Below are 18470 nucleotides of genomic sequence, written 5' to 3' on the forward strand. Positions count from 1 at the left end.
ATTGAGCATATTAAATTAGTCTTGTATAGTGTAATTTGGCATCATATATAATTTAAGTGAGACTAAAAAACATGTGAAAGAGAATCCATTTTCAAGTTATAAATGAATTATTTATTATTTTATACAAACAACTGAACAAGTTGTTGACGAATTTGTATTTTGCTATTTATGTGCCATTCAAATTGGACTTAATGTTTGTATTTTCCTTTTTGTTATTAAGTAAAAGTCTAAACATAAAAACTAATCCAATTTATCCAGGAAAAGAGACGTCCCTAGAGCACGTTAAGTTAACTTTTATGTCAATTCTTTGCGAAGACATTATTGCAAATTCATCTTTTGTTATAACCTAAACATAAGCTAATCTGTATTGCTATTTGTTTTGTGAAAGCGAATTGAGCATTGCAACTTGCAAGTTGTTTTGTGGAGAACAGGTTGTAAAACTATTCTTCATTACTAAATTGAAAAAAAGGAACCAGAAGAAAAAAAAAAGAAAAAAGAAGCCAAAAGCAAAAGCTGTTTATTACTATTCCACACCCCCACAACCCCCTTCCCCTACCAAATCCCTTGAAGAGATTCTGACTCACTTTCATTTTTTTCAATGGGACTAAACTTTTCTACAATTCATAATGTGGAATAAAAGTGGAACCAAGAATTAATGGCAAAAATATACACTAGAGGAGAGAAAGTGAATGTGACACACCCCCACCAATATCAAATAAGTTTCATTCAAAGAATAGACTGCAAACAATTAAGTACAGACAGGGAGCTAAGTATAAACAAAAATTAAAAAATAGCCCAAAAAAATATCCATAGTCAATGGATGAATCCAATCCGATTCGATCCAATGAATTAGGCCTTCCGAATTTTGCAAAAGCCTAATGAATTATGTAGGTGAGAACCAAAGCCAACAACATTAGCACACAGGCAACTCCTTGGTCTACAGATATACCTGCATAGAATTCAAATAACATGTGTATCGGTTACATGAATCAAACGACATTATAATAATTAAAAAAAAAGCATATAGTATATATAATTAAAATGTACCATCACTAGTTGGAGCTGGGGCAGGAGCAAGAGGTTGAGCATCAATGGAAGGAGCCAAATAGGCAAAAGCAAGAGCCACCATGGACACAACAAAAAGCTGAACTCTCAAGACCTCCATTGTAATGAAATGAATTGAATTAGAAGCAAGAGAAGAGAAGAGAAGAGAGTGAAACTTAGTTGAATGAGGAAATGAAGAATGAGATGGTTTATAAGGGAGAGAATTAGAGACAGCAAAGACCAAAGAGCAAAGGTGGTTTGGTTTGGTTTGTTTTCTTTTGGGTTGGGAGAATCTTTGGCAATGAAGCAGCCACTCTGGCTAATTATATAGCTACTCACTACTAGCCGTTGATTTATGCCACGTGTACGGCTCTTATTTCCTGCACGTTACACAGTCTAGCTGTTTTTGTGTAGAGAGAATCGAGGTCCAACCAATCATGAATCAGATTGGGTTCTTTGAAATTTCCAAAACGTTAGATTATCAAAAATATTCATAAGTACAATTAATTATCATAGTATTTATTTAACAAAATTTTAGTATTGAAGTAGTGTTAGTATATAATTAGTGAAAATAATGCAAATAATGCATCATCATAATAATCATAATTTGTAAAACATAAATACCTAAGAATATTCGTGGTTTGATTTGCTTTGGTGCCAGTGTGCCACATGGTTGTGTTTTGAGTGATTGGTCCAATATCATATGCACAACTGGATTCAACCGATTTGAATTTTACTTGATTTTTTATTAATCAACAATTGAACTGAAATCAACGACCTAAAATTTAAACACGAGTTTTAATTTATTTTATTTATTCTTTGGTTTCGGGTTTCTTAAAATTTGAAAGATGATTGAACCGTTGTAAATTGCAATGGACGGCAATGGTTGGCTGGTTCTGCATGATGTGGGGCCCACAAACAAACCCAATTCACAAATCACATATCACAAACGCAAACGGACAGCAAGCTGATAATACGTTATTTATTTTTATAAATAAATTTGTTTTTTCTTTTCTTTTCTTATGTGTCTTCTCATTGTTTTTCAATTGGTTTTTACTAATAACATGTGCAAAGTATATAATAAATTTTTTTATAATTTTGTTTTACTAAAAAAATTAATCTATAAACTATTAGTCAATTAGATTTAGTTAAAATATATTTTTTGTTTTTTATAATTTTTGTCAAATTTCAGAATTATTCTTATCGTTTAATTTTTTATTTTTATCATTAACATTTATTATAATAAATGTGATTTTAACGTGATGTTCCATTTCTTTCAAAAATTATTTTTTTGAGTTGTTGACTTATGAAAAATAGTAGTATTAATATCTAGTGTAAGTTTTAAAATTAAATCGTAGTTTTCGAAGAAACTATTTAAGTATTTATAGAGAAGTTAAAAAAATTATTTTTTTCATAATAAATTTTTTTTATCACATCTCTATTAAAATAAACACTTTTAGAATTAAAAAATTAAACATAAAATAACATATTTATATGCTACTTTTAATATAAATATTTATTGTTTAAATATTTTTTTTGAAAAGAAATTAATTGAGCTATTTATATAAACTAGACCTTATAAATGTTCGACGTTTATTTTATTTTACTTTACTTTTGAGAAGAATAGATATTTCATTTATTAAAATTGAAGACAAAATTCAAGTACATTGATAAAGAATACACAAAGGATAGGTGAGTTTCTAATAGAATACATATAGAAAATTAACTTTTAATTAACAAATATTAATCAATTTTTTATTATAAAATTACCTTTTTCTGTTTTTTTTTTTCTTGGATAGGAATTTTGAGACTTGTAATTAAAAGAGTTTTTTCATGTTAAGACTTGTAATTAAGGATGCATTTAGTTTTAAGAATAAAATAAGACAAGATACAAAGTATAAGATACAAAAAAAAGATACATAAATTAATATTTTTATATTTTATTTGATGATAAAGTAAACCAAATTATAAATTAGGGGCGTATATGGTCCAGTCTAGTCCGGTCCGGATTCGAACATTTTAGAGACTAATTTGGTGTGATTTCATCAAGTTTAGAACCAGGGTCGAGTCTCAAAAATAAACATGGTTATTATTTAAGGTCGGGTCCGAGTCAGGACGAAGCCGAATTCACTCGACCTATGTGCACCCTAAGAGAACTACAAACATATATATGTTTTAAATTAATTCTAATATTATGTTATATTAATTATAAGTTTATTGTTTTATTTTTAATCACACTTGTTGAATTAGAAAATAAATCCAAGAAAAATCAAATTAGAATTTATGGACAAATTCAAGTTCAAATATGGATATCAACTTTTCGATAACAAGTTTTTTCTTTATAAATAAGTGTATCATAAATAAGTTTATTTATAAATTATTGTTAAAACTTTAAAGGCACGATTTTCACTTTTCATCCGGTTTAAATTCGGTATAACTGTGGCTCGAAAATGTTTAGATTTCATCGGGTTTAGGAATGGGTTAGGATCTAAGACACCGAGTTTGGGAGGACAAATCCGGTTCTCACCCCAGTCCATGTACGCCCCTTTTATGTCCAATTTATTCTATTATTTTATTTAAAAAAATTGAAAAAAATTATAATAAAAAATATAATTATAAAAAATTAATAAAAATAATAAAAAAATAAAAGAATAAGTTGTGTCTTTATATCTTTTCTGTTAAAACAAATACAAAATATACTAATTCAGTATCTCGAAATAAAATATTTTTGTGCATATCTCATTTGAACATGATTTTGTGTCAACATGAACACAGCCTAAAAGTTAAAAGTGTGAGGATTTTTTTTTTCCAACATTTTTGGACAGTTTGGCCAATTAGTTGAAAAAAGTTTTTGTCAAAATTAAATTAGGCCTTAAAGCCCATAATTGAGATCGGCCCATTAGGGTTAGGGTTTTAGCTTCTTGTTATGTTAGGGCGATAGCTTCATTCACTCTCCTTCGTCTTTCAACTTCTACGCTGCCTCTCAAATTTCTGGAACCAAAGGTACCTCGACTACTATCTTGCAGAAATTTTTGGAAGTTCAGATTTGAATTTATAAAGTTAGGGTTTTTAATGTGATTGATGGATCAGTGTTTGTTGTTTAGGTAAGTGAATCGTGGTGATCGAGAATGGTGGAGAAGGCGAAGGGTAGGAAGGAGGAGGTGGTTACCAGAGAGTACACCATCAATCTCCATAAGCGCCTGCATGGCTGGTATTCCATTTCTTCCCAATTTCAGATCTGACTTTTCTTTTCTTTTTTCTTTTATTTCAGTGTATCATGTTGAACCCTAATTACCTAGTGCTTTCCATATGTTTAGCTCAAAACATGTTCTCAGGATCTTAGAGTTTACGGTGGTTGTAGAATAAAATTGATTAGGAACTGTAAAAAAATAATACGAAGAAAAAGAATTATTAGGAACTCAAGTTTGAACATAATAATTTCAGTTGGAGCATAAGGTGATTTATATTATGGAGCCAAATGTTTTGTTTTTCAAGTAACTGGATGGATTATTCATACAAAAATTGTTGTGCCCATGCTCTATATTGATTATTGATAGATGGCTTTTACCTAAGTATATAACTCTAGATTTTATCTTCTGTTTTTATTCTTTTATTATCAACACTATCCATAATTCCTGTTGTGTATTTGATATATTAACGAGTAACATCATAAAAGTTTTTGCTGTTATTTATTTTGTTTATATGAATGTTTAGTAATTGAGGCATAATTCATGTATGTTATTCAATAAGATAATGTCTGATACATGACTAGTTTTTGCTTGGATTGTCGTTGTGTATGGACAGCACATTCAAGAAGAAGGCTCCCAATGCCATTAAGGAGATAAGGAAGTTTGCCCAAAAAGCCATGGGCACCAATGATGTGAGAGTAGATGTGAAGTTGAACAAATTTGTCTGGAGCCAGGGTATCCGAAGTGTCCCAAGGAGGATTAGGGTACGCATTGCTCGCAAGAGGAACGATGATGAAGATGCAAAGGAAGAGCTGTACTCACTGGTCACTGTTGTTGAAATCCCCAAGGAAGAGATCAAGGGGTTGGGCACCAAGGTCATTGAAGATGAGGATTGATTCTTCATTTCTGTTTGAAACCCAGGGACACATGTAGTTTTTTATTGTCTTTTGCAATCAAATTTTGCCTTTTCTAGAATTTTCCAATTAATTCTGATGTTGCTGAGACGTGGTTTGAAGTTTTATGATGATGTTACTTTAGTATTTTATTGCAACTGTTGCCTTCTAATTTATTTTTTACCCTACCGATTTAGTTGAGACTAATATGTGGTAAGCATGTCCTGAAGTTCTAGAGTTATGAATCAAATTGATGTGTTGTATTGTATTGTTGTATACAGTTGGATATGGCTAGTCTACAATGCTATATTACTACTGGATTCAGCAAATAAACCAAATTCACATCAACAGACAGCACAGGGATAAAACCTTTATTTTGGTACTTATTTTAGATTTAGTTAACTTTGTTTAAATTAATTTACATGATCAAACTATAAATGCTTTATTGTAAAACCTTTGTTTTCGAAGACTCCTAAGTGGCATTATGACGGTGCAAGACGCCTCATTTTAGTTTTTTTTTTGGGGTACAAAGCAACATGAATGCCAAGACTCTACAGACCAATTAAGGATCAGACAAATAAAAAATAACAATTTTGGGTGCATGTTAATTAAACAACTTCCATGTGGCCAAGTGGTAAAAACTAATTAGTGAGCAAGGAAAATGACATCTTATTAGACTACTTAATTGATTATTATGATATAGAGCAAAGAGCATTACACAAAACTATGGACTTGTCATTGAAAGTATAAAATCGTTAAGGTAGTTGACTAAATGATACAGTTACAGAGAAATACATCATACAACCCTGGTGAAAATTTATAGTTAAGAACAAAGTTAGCTTTGTATGACACTTTAAGAAGGGAATGAGCTGCTGTTGGCAAGGTAGATTGCAATAAGTAGAAAAAATAAAATTTGGGAGGCTCTAGGATTGCAAGTAACCACCAATTCAGAATTAAGAAAATTACTTAAAATATAAGATTTTCTAAGGCTAATATAGATTATTAAGAAAAAGAAACCATCAATAAATCACACTGCAAATCCTCCTTAAAGTGAGAAATACCAACCTCAGTCAAGTTGGGAAAACAAAATAGAGGCAGAAAAAGATGAAAGCAAATTACGTATGTTGCATCTCGAAACAAAAAGTCTCTGGAGATGTCATTGTTTCAAGACAACAAGAAAGAAGAAAATAACAAACCATTTCCCTATAAATGAGGATGTCATTGGCATACTTGATCAAATTTTATTCTAATTGTCGGTGTTCGAGAGAAACACTGGAGTCAGCAGTGCACAACTACACATTTCGATAGGCTATGTAATTAATCAGCAACTTCTTTGAGTGGAAGAGGAGCTAACTCCAAATAGTCAAAATCGTCTGTTATACCAACCTGCATGGAGACGCAAGGTGCAAAACAGAAATGAAAAACAAACAGGAGAAGACAATGACAACAAAGCATGTTTAAGATGGGGCACACTAGAGGATATTTTATGTGGTAAGCTTGCTGCAGTTACCAAGCTATATCATTCCATTCAATTGAAATAAATATTTGAAGCAAAAGAAGTCCCAACAAATTAGCCGATGATTAGGTAAAATCAAATGACTGACCTCCCTGTACATGTTTTCAAGTTGCTCTTTAGCCTGTGGGAAGTTGTTTGAACACCATTGTCTCAGGGTGAAAATGTTATCTGCATAAAATATTGGGCACAACAAATAAATATATGTATCGCCATCACCGTGTGACATTTAATTATACTAGACATGCCATTTCTCCCTCCTATCCTAGAATCAAAACCATGCAGGAAACAGAAACATAAGAAAATAATTTTAAAATAAAACAAAATAGAAAGTTAAACATGGAAGGTAAAACCTGTCCATCTGTTGGCTGATGCATGAGCAACTTCAATTGCTTCCTCTGCCAATAATAATACCAGAAACATCAGGGTCCAAACTTCCAAAGTATACCAAGGTATGAAGATTATTAATCTTCTGAAACGTTAATGTATTGTACATATAAAGAAAATAAAAAAGCATATCGTAACTCATTGCTTCAAAAGCAGCTGGATCATTATCTCTGTACTGTGCCAACTCATCCTGAAATAGTTAAAACATATTCGACTGTTACAAATACGACTGACTTTATACCCATGATATACATTACCAACTAATAAACTATAATCCAACCTTCAACTCATTATGCTTCAGCTCAATGGCTTTGAGATCTGCTAGGGCCTCCGCTCGTTCATCCTGTTTCACATTCAACATTGAGAAATACAATGACACAGAAGTATAACTAACTGGAATATAGGTGGGGAAGAGACTATAACTCACGGATTCCTCTCGCCCCTTCTTTAGTGCCTCGCATTGGTCAACAAGTTCAGCATGCCGCTTCTTACTGCTTTGTAGATCAGAGTCGAGTTTGTTACGCACATTCCTAAGCTGTGCATTGAGTTTATTTGGTTACCTTTACAGCGGACATTTACAATCATATCAAACATTACATGGCCAAAGACATTGTAGATCTGGTAATTGGGACTTCACCTGATTTCCAGCACAGCTAGGAAGACTCCAGAAATATACCTGATAGGCAAAAGTATAAATATGCATTATAGAAGCATAAATAATAAGAAACATATTTTGTGTCTTTGACAATGTTCCCATGGCAATGCATACATAACATTAAGTGATTTCAAAACTTACAGAAGTTCCTATCTTATCTTTGGAAACAAGATCATCATCCACTAAACTTTGAACAACATCTTTCACAGACTGAGTGATAACACCTTTCTTAGGACCCATCTTCTCCAGCTCCTTAAGCTGAAACAACAAGAACAACGATAACAAAACTATTTAGTAATCGGCAATGAAATAAATGATCAAAGCAACACTCATTCAGATTAACATCAAAATGTGCAAGCTAAGTGTGAATTTTATGCCAACCAGGAAGAAGTCTTGAGACTCATAGAAGATTTCAAGCATCTTCTCACGCTTCTCTTCCAATGAAAGACCCCTTTTCTTCGACTGCAGCAACACAATGAGAACACGTCAACCAAATTGTAATTTCACAAACACCACAACTGGCATTTTCACAAACACAAAGAGAGCACTCCAACTCAAATAATTCGAAACTCCAAAAGGGGGAAATAAAAAAAAAGTTCCATTTTAGGTTTCGCTTCTCGTTAGGCCTAATTTTGATCCTTCTCTAACCCAAATTACGGCATCAAATAGAACCGAACAGAAAAACAAAAACATAAACAACGAAGGGGAGGAATCCAATCGATTAAGATACAAACGCAGATCAACAAAGATAACAGAGGAATCATTCCAGCGAGAGAGGAAAACGAATTACCATTCCGACGGCGTCCGGTGGCGGAGGAGTGACGGAGAATATTCTGGAAACGCGTTTCGTGCGTAGTTGCGGTTCTCTGGTTTTGGCGGGAAAATTGCTTGTAAAATTTTGCGCTTTATATTTTTAAGTTAGCGGAAAAAAACGAGATACCAAATTATTATCAACGCCTTAAGCCCTTTACATTTTTTTTACCCTGGGGGAAATTAGTACCGACTCCTTAATTGTAGTGTAGAATACCATAAAGAAAATATTTACTAGTTTACTAATATCAACTTAGGCATTAAATTAAAGTACTTCTCTAAAGTTATGCTACTATTTAAATGAAGGAAAAAAATGAAAAGATATACATAAAAACTAAAGAAAATCAATAAGAATAATATTATAAATCTATATTAAATTTATCTAGTATTGAGATTTTTCTTAGTCCATATATGTATTTAAAGCTAGAGAAATTTTCCACGTACAAGCGTTTTTTCATACAAGTAGGGTTGGAAGTGAGTCAAGTTAGCTCATGAGTCAGTTCGAGTTCGACTCGTTAATAGTTCGATAAGTTAAGTTCGTGAGCTAGTGAGCCAAGCTTGAACCTGGAATTGAGCTCATAAATCAAATGAGCTGAGCTTGAGCTTGGATAAGTTCAACTCATTAGCTCGTGAGCTGGCTCGATTATATATATATATATTAATACACATGCATTTAGTCTATACTTTTAATATTATATATATACATATGAAATAGTAATATATAATTATATATATTAATGATCTTAATTATTTAAAATTTTATATATATTTATTTATGTTTCTATTATTTGAGCCAGCTCGTGAGCTTAAGCCAGCTTGTGAGCTTTCGGTGAGCCGAGCTTGAGCTTAAGAAATAGGCTCAATTGTTAATGAGTCGAGCCGTGAGCCAAGCTCAATTTTAGTGAGTCAAGCTTGAGCTTGGTCTAGCTCGGCTCAACTTGACTCACTTCCAGCTCTACATACAAGTCATATAAGTCATTTATATTCACCCGTTTTTTCACGTTTTTCTTCGTACCTCTTTTTCTTCTTTTTTTTCTTTCTCCATGCAACCATACCTCCTCTTTTTCTTCTCCTTCTTCTTTTTCCGTGCCTCTTCTTCTTCATTTTTAAAATGTTTCATCTTCATCGTCATGTTTCTCCTCATTCTTCTTTTAATTTTGTAACATTATGTATTTTTTTTCTTTGTTTGATTTTTTCCTCCCAAAAAAAATTATGAGAATATGAAATAAGAAAATGAAGAAGAAGAAGCAGCAGAAGATGAGGAGGAGAAAGAGGAAGAGTTTTGAATTATGCATAAGGTGTACTTCAACGAATTTTGGGTGTATTTTTTAAATCCTTTGGGTGTATTTCTATAATTGTTTGGGTGAATTCCTGTAACCGTTTGGGTGTATTTCTGTAACCGTTTGGGTGTATTTCTATAATTGGTTGGGTGTATTTCTGTAATCGTTTGGGTGTATTTCTGAAGTTTCATTATCTTCAAAACGATTTCAAAGCTTGATTTCAGAAACCATGGAAATCGAAAAAAACGAAGCAAGAATACCAGTAATAAACGCAGATAAAACAACGAATGAAAAGACAAAGAGAGAACGCACGAAGGAGATCGAACAAATTTGAAAAGAAACTCGTTTTCATGGAGGAAGAAGAAGAAGAGTAGGAGAAGAAGAAGGAGAAGAATAAGGAAGAGGATAGCGTGTTTTTTGTTAAATTTCTCCCAATTTGTATAACTTGTAAACCAAATGACTTGTATGCGTAGCACTCATCTTAAAGCTAATCAGTTATTTCTAATTGGATGTTGTAATATTCTTTTTCAATTATTTTGAGAGAGAACATAATTTTAAGAATATATATCCATTTTGGTCCTCAAAGAATTTCAAACAAGATATTCTAATCCGCAACTAAAATTAATTACTCGATTGATCCCTAATAATTAATTCTGTCAGTCATTTAGGTCCTTGACTCCTCAACTCTAACGGAAGACAAAATGGTCCTTGAAAACTCTAATATGGAAAAAAATGATCCCTGACAACTCTAACAAGAGATAAAATGATTCCTGACAACTCTAACAAGGGATAAAATGATCCCTGACCCTTTTATTCGAAAATGACACTATTCTTCCCCAATTTTTATCATATCTCGCATAACCCTAACATTCATACTCTCCTTCTTCACTTTTACAGTCTTCTTTTCCATCTTTTCATTCCTCCTCTTTAGCTCCAAGATTAAGCCACGATGTAATCACACGTGTCGCACCTACCTCAACATGTCATAGACCACACACTTCCCAAATCTTTGTGACTGATACATCCACCTTCTCTGCACTTCACCCACCAAAAGCATCCACTTTCACGTCTTTGATAACATTACCTCTAACCCCGACAACATCCACGACATCCTTAAGACCAAGTTCCACAACTACTCCAAGGACACACTTTTTCTCTACTCTCTGGCAAGTATTATAGATTGTTGGACATTAAGACATTATGAGAAGATTCTCCCTCGATATCATATGCAAATTCTCATTTGAAATAGACACCGAGTGCTTCATTCCTTCTTTTCCGGAGTCTATATTGGCAGACAGTTTCGACCTCGCATCCAAGCTATTACAACGAGCAATGTCGCCCTTGCCGTTCATATGGAAACTGAAGCGATTACTGAACATTGGTTCGGAGAAGAAGTTGAAAGAAGCGATTGGAGTGGTGGACAATGTGGTCATGGAGATGTTAAAGCAGAGAAGGAGGGAGATGGCAACGACGACAACGAGTCTTAACAAATCAGACTTGCTGTCTAGATTCATGGGATCCATCGAAGACGACAACTAGTTGAGAGACATAGGCATTAGTTTCTTGAGTATGAATTGGTTGAGAATAAGTTGATTTTTTTTCTTGTGAATATTAAATTTATAGAGTTTGCATTGTGTAGTTTGAAGTTGTAGTGTTAGACTGTTAGTGTTATGCGAGATATGATGAAAATTGAGAGAGAATAGTGTCGTTTTCGAACAGAGGAGATCAGTACCATTTTGTCTCCTATTAGAGTTGTCAGGGACTATTTTGTCCTCCGTTAAAATTAACAGAATAAAGGATCTAAGTGACTGACAGAGTTAATTATTAGGGATCAATTGAGTAATTAATTTTAGTTGGAGACTAAAGTGTCCAGTCTAAAATTCTTTAAAGACTAAAATGAGTATATACTCTAATTTTAATGATGTAACAACAATTAAAATGATGATAGAATGATCTATAAAAATGCTATTTAAACAAAAATATTAGTCGTTATATATTTATATATATGTATGTTTTAATTTATTTTTAATATATTATTTTATAAAATTAATTTGCTCATTGATTTTATTTTACATCTAACTAACATGTTATAGCCTCTATATTCTATAGCTAATTAACTAATTAAGTATAAGGCTGTTTTCTTAATCACAAATTCTAATTATTTTGATAAATATCCAAGATCAAATTAAAGTCTCTCTTTTCATTGCTCTAAGTTCAACTTCTTGAGAAGATTAAAAAAGTTGTCCTGGAAGAAAAATCATAACCGATTTCTCCAAATGAACTAATTGAATTTTTGGAAATAAAATTTGGATATCAATTAAAAAAAATTGAAAGGAAGCTAGTTATAATACACTTACACACACATGATCAAAATGCTTATTGTTAACAAATTTAGAAATGAAAGAAAATGTGTATGCTGAACATTATTATTGTAAATGAAATGACAAAGAGAAACATGCATATATATGTAAGTCAATGGTGAGTTGGTGACATAATTCCTCGTCCGACAACTCTATCGTCATACTCTAGATCATAGGTCCTAATTACTAACTTTCTTAATTAAACCCATTTGATAATAAAAATAAAATAATGCTGAATTCTACGTATAGTTAGTACTTAGTAGCAGGTTTCGAAATTTTAGGGTCCATTCCAATTGCTTTACGTAATTAAACTCCCTTTTTGTTATGGCTAAGAGTACTTTTTTATATCAATCTTATTTTATCCTTAATCAGGATGAAGAATCAAAAGTAGGTGATAGGCATGCATGCCTTTCTCATTTTTATTCACTAACTTATTAGAATCATTTCCCTGTCTGGTTTTACTCTTTTCTTGACATCTTATCTAATCAAAAAACAAACTTTAATTTGTTGTAGCTTTGAATCACATAAAAATTATTATACAAACTTAGCAATTTAATTTTTAAGAATTACTTGCATGTCTCTAATAAAAATTTAATGCATCTTCTATAAAGTTAGTATTTATTTCAAGAGATTAAAACTGAGATTAAAAAATTAAAACTTAGTATTATATTTGATGATAAAAGACTAAAACTAAAAATTTAATTCATTTAGTACCTTTAGAAAGTAAAAATATAATAAACTAAAAATTTTGGAAATAAAAAATAAAAGTTTAACAATATTTTTTAATTTAATCTCTTTAGTACCTCTAAAAAGTAAAGATAGATTTTTTTTCATATACATATTTATCTTACTTAAACTAAATAACATACTAAAAAATAATTTAATATTATACCCTTTGCATCAATTATAATGTAGAGACTTAATTTAGTTTCAGCCTGATTTTCTCTGTCTCTCTTCCAAAGACAGCATAAAATATAAAGTCACTCATTCTTATTTTTTGTGTATAACCCTAAATTGTTATACTAATAAAAAAGTTAATTTATTTTACACATGCATCTAATTAAATAATCTTAAAATACTCGTTAGAGCATTAAAATTACTCGTAAAAAATAAAAAGTTTTGTAAACAATAATATTCATGTTCTAATTGTTTTCTTGATTCTTTTATTGAAATAATATTCATAGAGGACTTCCAATATCTTTAAATTTTACAACATTAAAATGAAATGCCAATGCTCCATTATTGTTAACTTACATAAAATTTTAGTGCTTATTACATCTTGGTTTTCAGCATTTCAGGGGCTGGTTTTGTTCAAAACCAGCAACTCACATCCAAGTTGCCAGTGTTTGACTTAACGCTACTCTCATTGGTCTTATTCAATCACCACCATTTTAATACTTTAGTTCATTAAAGGTCAAAAACAAAATTAGTAGTTCGTTCATTAGTTAATTAAAACCAATTAGCTAGCTATCTTATTTGACTTGACTGCACAACATTGACCAATATATACATAATTTGTTCATTTACCAGCATCACAAGGCTTATCTTCTATTCTATGTCCAGAAACATGGCCAATTCCTCAACATTCTTCTTACTGTGGATGCTTTGTAGTGTTGCTCTTGCAATCTTCATTCAGGCACAACAACAAACAGGTTAGCGTCATAACAATGTAATTAGAGTGAGACTAAATTTTACTCTTTCTGCAACACTATTATTGGACATGTTTGTGTTCTATGATCTTTGTTCTTGTTCATCATCTTGGAATACTGTATAAAATAACTTTGAGTGCGGATTCAAGCCATGAAATCAGCCAACTGATGTAATTATCAGGTTAAGCTGCCTACATTACACCCTTTGGTGCAGCACTTTCCTGAACCTTGCGTTAAGGTGGAATGCTTGTGCACCATGCTGCTTTTATATGCATAAAATGTGGTCTAGGAGCATTTCATGGTTTTACTTTTAAGGCTTTCATATCTCAGATTTTTGCATGCATGTCAATTGGGGTGCTTGTGTTTTTCAGTTTCTTAATCTGCTTTGTCTTTCTGATTTTAGGGTTCATAAGCATTGATTGTGGTAGTCCTGAGAATCTTCCATACACAGATGATGTAACAAATATAAAGTATAGCAGTGATGGATCTTATATACAAACTGGTGTTAACAAAAACATCTCCACTGAATATGCATACCCGAAAAATCCCAATTTGCCAGAGCCACTCTCTGATCTCAGAAGTTTCCCTCAAGGAGTGAGGAACTGTTATGGCTTAATTGCTGGAAGAAAAGGCAATTTACATTTGATCAGGGCTTCCTTCTTGTATGGAAACTACGACGGCGAAAACAATCTCCCTGAATTCGATCTTTATGTCGGCGCCAATTTCTGGTCATCGGTGACATTTAGAAATGCTTCAGAGGAAGTTGTATTGGAAATTATCAGCATGGCAGAATCAGATGTTACTAATGTTTGTCTTGTAAATAAGGGAAAAGGAACTCCTTTTATCTCAGCATTGGAACTTAGGCCTATTTATAGTCCTATTTATAATGCAGAGTTTGGTGAATCTTCTTCTTTGTTACTTTTCAAAAGATGGGACATTGGTTCAATAATCAATGCAAGCGGAAGATATCAAGATGACGTCTATGATAGAATTTGGTCTCCTTATGATTCCCCCTCTTGGGATTCTGTAAAAACTTCTTCAGAAATCAATGTCAATGCTAATGGTTATAGAGCACCGTTTGAAGTCATGAAGAATGCTGCTAGGCCTAGGAATAACAGCGATTCTTTGGAACTTTCTTGGACCCCAGATGAACCGAATTCAAAGTTTTATGTCTACTTGTACTTTGCTGAATTGGATCAGCTTCAGAAAACACAGTTGAGGAAGTTTACTATATCTTGGAATGGATCTCCCTTGTTTGAACCTTTAGTTCCGCACTACTTATATGCAACCGTTGTTTCTAATTCGAAACCATTGGTGGCGAATGAACATCATGTTTCTATACAGAAGACAAAAGATTCAACCCTTCCACCTATTCTTAATGCAGTTGAGATTTATGTTGTAAGAGAGCAAGACACAATTCCAACACTTGAACAAGATGGTATGATGTGAAAGTGCATCTCAAATGTTTTCTTATTTTGTGATTATTCTTAAAGTAAATTTAGTTTCTATTTATACACAGTTGATGCTATGGTGGACACTAAAGAAAGATATGGAGTTCAAAGAAATTGGGTTGGCGATCCGTGTGAGCCAAGGAACTACTCTTGGGAGGGTATAAGATGCAACTACAGCGCTTCACTTCCTCGCCAAATTATATCACTGTGATTACTCTCTAGCTCTCTGCATACCATGTTCCTTATTTCATATTTTGGCTAGAACTTAAACTCCAATTCATGGTATATATACTTAGTAAAGAACATTTTGTTTTGATAGGAATCTAAGCTCAAGTGGTTTGAGTGGAATAATAGCTCCTTCCATTGCCAATCTCTCTTTGCTGGAATCATTGTAAGTACACATCTTGAAAAAATGAGAATGTAATATGCTTAGCATATTTTTTGTGTTACTGAATAGAAGCTACATTATCTTGAACATAGGGATTTATCTAACAACAGCTTAACCGGAACAGTCCCTCGGTTTTTAGAAGAACTGAGATTCCTTAAATATTTGTAAGTCTTTCAGTGACTGATGCTGGTTTAGTCCTCAGCACCTTATATATAATGATAACTTGTTAAATGGCTGATGCAAGAAAAAATGAAAATATTTGTAGGAACTTACAAGGTAACAAATTATCAGGTTCTGTCACTAATACTCTTGAAGAAAGATCAAGGGCTGGATTACTAACAATGAAGTAAGTTCCTGCTATATTTGCCTTAAAACTAATAGGAGCCAAGGTGTTATGTATGTATGAAGCATTTGAAGATGTATATTGGAGGATCTGAGCATTTTGTTTTCACCATTTTCAGGGTGGATGATCAAAATCGATGCGCCTGGGGTGACAAAAAGAACAAAAAGGTTGTTGTTCCCATAGTTGCCTCATTATCATCGGTTTTAGCTCTATTGGTTGTTTTCATCTTGATTTGGAAGTTTATGAGAACTAATAACTCAGGTATATTCTAGATTTAATGAATCTAACCACTTCCATATTCCTCTCAAAAACTGAAGACTAGATAGGAAGTTCACAAGTTGCAAACAATAACCACACTTTTGCTTAACCAACAAGATTAATTTTCTTAAGCTAAGCTCTAATGTAGCTTTAATAACCTACTTTATTTCTTCGTGAACTAAGATGAGGAGATGAGCAAGCCCATCAATGGAGTAAGAACCGTAGCGTCAAGGAACTGGCAATATACCTATGTCGAGGTCTTAGAGATCACGGAAAACTTCAAAACGGTCATCGGGAAAGGAGGATTTGGAACTGTGTATATTGGTAAGACAAAAAATGGCAACCAAGTTGCAGTTAAGGTGTTTTCTCCATCATCATCATCACAGGGCCCAAAGGAATTTCAGACCGAGGTAATTACTAATTAGTACTTTATACACAACATAAGTTCAATGGAAATGTTATTCAATTCAACATGGGAAGCATCAAAAAAGAAAGAAACTAAAATCATGGCTTGCAGGCTGAGCTCTTGATGACTGTTCATCACAAAAATTTGGTATCATTCATTGGTTACTGTGATGATGATAATAAAATGGCACTCATATATGAGTACATGGCGAATGGCAACCTAAAAGATTCTCTCTCAGGTAGACCCTTACAATGCTTTAGATTGCACCTTATTTCTTTGTTGTATAGCTTTACGGAATTACTTAATATCATGGTTGCAGTTAGAAACTCACAAAACTTGAGCTGGGAAAGGCGAATTCAGATAGCGATTGATGCTGCAGAGGGTATGTCTACCTTCAATTTTTGCTTTCATATTGTCCTATTTTACTAACATCATTCAAACCAGTTTAATTGCTTCCTCTTTTGGTATATATGATTTTTTTATCCATGGTTATGTTGCTAGGATTATATCATTTTGCAATTCTGTAGTGATGATTGATGAAGAATGTCTTTTGACTTGAAGGATTGGATTACCTACACCATGGATGCAAGCCACCTATAATACACAGAGATGTCAAGTCGGCTAACATTCTTTTGAACGAAGACTTAGAAGCGAAGATAGCCGATTTCGGCCTCTCTAGGGTGTTTCGCAATGAAAAACAAAATGTAGAAGTATCAGCAGTCCCCCAGAATGATAACAAAAATACAGAATCAGCAGTCATGGGAACCACTGGTTACCTTGATCCAGAGTAAATCCCTAAGAATCACAACTCTAATCTCACAAAACTAGTACATGAGAAAAAATAACAGAACTATTGTTTATTTTCTCTTATCATGGAATTTAATTTCCTAAGTAACACAAACTACATTGTTCCATTTATTCAGATACTACAAATTGAGGAACTTGAATGAGAAGAGTGACATCTACAGCTTTGGAATTGTTCTATTGGAACTAATCACGGGGCAGCCGGCTGTATTAAAAGGCGAGCAGCGAATGCACATTCTTGATTGGTTAAGGCCAGAGCTTAAAAGTAAAGATCTGAGCAGAGTATTGGATCCAAGGCTGCAAGGGCAATATGATGAAAATGCTGCATGGAAAGCATTAGTAATAGCAATATCATGCACTGCATCAAGCTCCATTCAGAGGCCTACAATGAGTGTTGTGTTATCAGAATTAAAGCAGTGTTTGAAGGTGGAATTGCCTAGTCCTAGTGATACAATTGTGGTGCCAAGAAATGTGTATAGTGAACTTTATAGTTCATCTGAAGCATATTCCATGGATAGTGAATCAATCACCTACCCTTTCCCAAGATAGTGTAATTAAGCATTCCTAAAGCTTCTTCAATTGTTGTACTAATGAACTACTGCATATATCATGATTTTTTCTTTCAAATTAAGAACCAAATCCATGATTATTAATTCAGTGGTATGTTTCCCAAGGTAGCTCTTGAGTGAGGCATTTTCTTCAGGTGACCATGGCCCTATTTTCACCTTTGATTATTCAAATTCTTAGTTTATGGCTTTAGAGAAACCACAAAATTTGCATGCTTTTATAAAAGCACTAACACAAACACAAACCACCTTCATGACTTTGTTGTTGTCTTTCTCTTTTTCGATTTTGGTCATGTTTTACCACTTCTTGTTCCTCTCTTTTTTCAAGTTCTAATAATGCTTACTGTTTCTTTGCCTACTTATTAAGAAAACAAAAAAAAAGGTATTAATTATTAAAGAATATTAATGTCAAAATAATATCTTCTGTAAAAACTAAAACTACTTAATGAAATAACTACTTATTCAAATGCTGTAA

The 18470-nt window shown here is 32.8% G+C and overlaps 3 protein-coding genes across 5 annotated transcripts; 2 read left to right on the forward strand and 1 right to left on the reverse strand.

Annotated features, from left to right (window-relative positions):
- Window positions 1–3897: 3897 nt before the first annotated feature.
- On the forward strand, window positions 3898–5283 carry LOC107490161 (60S ribosomal protein L31). Of its 2 annotated transcripts, none has more exons than XM_016110933.3 (3): window positions 3898–4047; window positions 4149–4255; window positions 4849–5283. In XM_016110933.3, exons 2-3 carry the CDS (start codon window positions 4173–4175, stop codon window positions 5126–5128), a joined length of 363 nt encoding a protein of 120 aa, XP_015966419.1. In that variant the 5' UTR covers window positions 3898–4047; window positions 4149–4172; the 3' UTR covers window positions 5129–5283. The 2 variants fall into 2 exon arrangements, with proteins under 2 accessions (XP_015966419.1, XP_015966420.1); XM_016110934.3 differs by having other exon boundaries at window positions 3965–4047; window positions 4135–4255.
- An 865-nt stretch (window positions 5284–6148) lies between these two features.
- LOC107490120 (meiotic nuclear division protein 1 homolog) lies at window positions 6149–8627 on the reverse strand. Its single transcript, XM_016110886.3, has 10 exons — window positions 8471–8627; window positions 8062–8142; window positions 7822–7938; window positions 7663–7701; window positions 7453–7560; window positions 7306–7368; window positions 7164–7215; window positions 6992–7036; window positions 6730–6809; window positions 6149–6511 (listed from the first exon to the last, which is right to left on the reverse strand). Exons 1-10 carry the CDS (start codon window positions 8471–8473, stop codon window positions 6443–6445), a joined length of 657 nt encoding a protein of 218 aa, XP_015966372.1. The 5' UTR covers window positions 8474–8627; the 3' UTR covers window positions 6149–6442.
- A 4881-nt stretch (window positions 8628–13508) lies between these two features.
- Window positions 13509–18039, forward strand: LOC107490162 (probable LRR receptor-like serine/threonine-protein kinase At4g29180). 2 transcript variants are annotated; one of them, XM_052261426.1, is made up of 13 exons: window positions 13528–13543; window positions 13694–13782; window positions 14183–15217; window positions 15299–15437; window positions 15550–15621; window positions 15711–15782; window positions 15884–15964; window positions 16080–16222; window positions 16403–16629; window positions 16737–16863; window positions 16945–17007; window positions 17187–17412; window positions 17549–18039. In XM_052261426.1, exons 2-13 carry the CDS (start codon window positions 13698–13700, stop codon window positions 17976–17978), a joined length of 2700 nt encoding a protein of 899 aa, XP_052117386.1. In that variant the 5' UTR covers window positions 13528–13543; window positions 13694–13697; the 3' UTR covers window positions 17979–18039. The 2 variants fall into 2 exon arrangements, with proteins under 2 accessions (XP_015966421.1, XP_052117386.1); XM_016110935.3 differs by having other exon boundaries at window positions 13509–13782.
- Window positions 18040–18470: the final 431 nt, after the last annotated feature.

This window comes from Arachis duranensis, chromosome 5, assembly GCF_000817695.3.
Source record: "Arachis duranensis cultivar V14167 chromosome 5, aradu.V14167.gnm2.J7QH, whole genome shotgun sequence".
Lineage (NCBI taxonomy): Eukaryota > Viridiplantae > Streptophyta > Magnoliopsida > Fabales > Fabaceae > Arachis > Arachis duranensis.

Coding starts and splice junctions, on each gene's coding strand:
- LOC107490161 (XM_016110933.3), top strand. CDS start 4,173: ATGGTGGAGAAGGCGAAGGGTAGGAAGGAGGAGGTGGTTACCAGAGAG. Junction 4,256..4,848: donor CATAAGCGCCTGCATGGCTG/GTATTCCATTTC, acceptor GTGTATGGACAG/CACATTCAAGAAGAAGGCTC.
- LOC107490120 (XM_016110886.3), bottom strand. Junction 7,702..7,821: donor AAGATAAGATAGGAACTTCT/GTAAGTTTTGAA, acceptor TTTGCCTATCAG/GTATATTTCTGGAGTCTTCC. Junction 7,369..7,452: donor AGAAGGGGCGAGAGGAATCC/GTGAGTTATAGT, acceptor AATGTGAAACAG/GATGAACGAGCGGAGGCCCT.
- LOC107490162 (XM_016110935.3), top strand. CDS start 13,686: ATGTCCAGAAACATGGCCAATTCCTCAACATTCTTCTTACTGTGGATG. Junction 13,783..14,182: donor TCAGGCACAACAACAAACAG/GTTAGCGTCATA, acceptor TTCTGATTTTAG/GGTTCATAAGCATTGATTGT. Junction 15,438..15,549: donor CCTCGCCAAATTATATCACT/GTGATTACTCTC, acceptor TTGTTTTGATAG/GAATCTAAGCTCAAGTGGTT.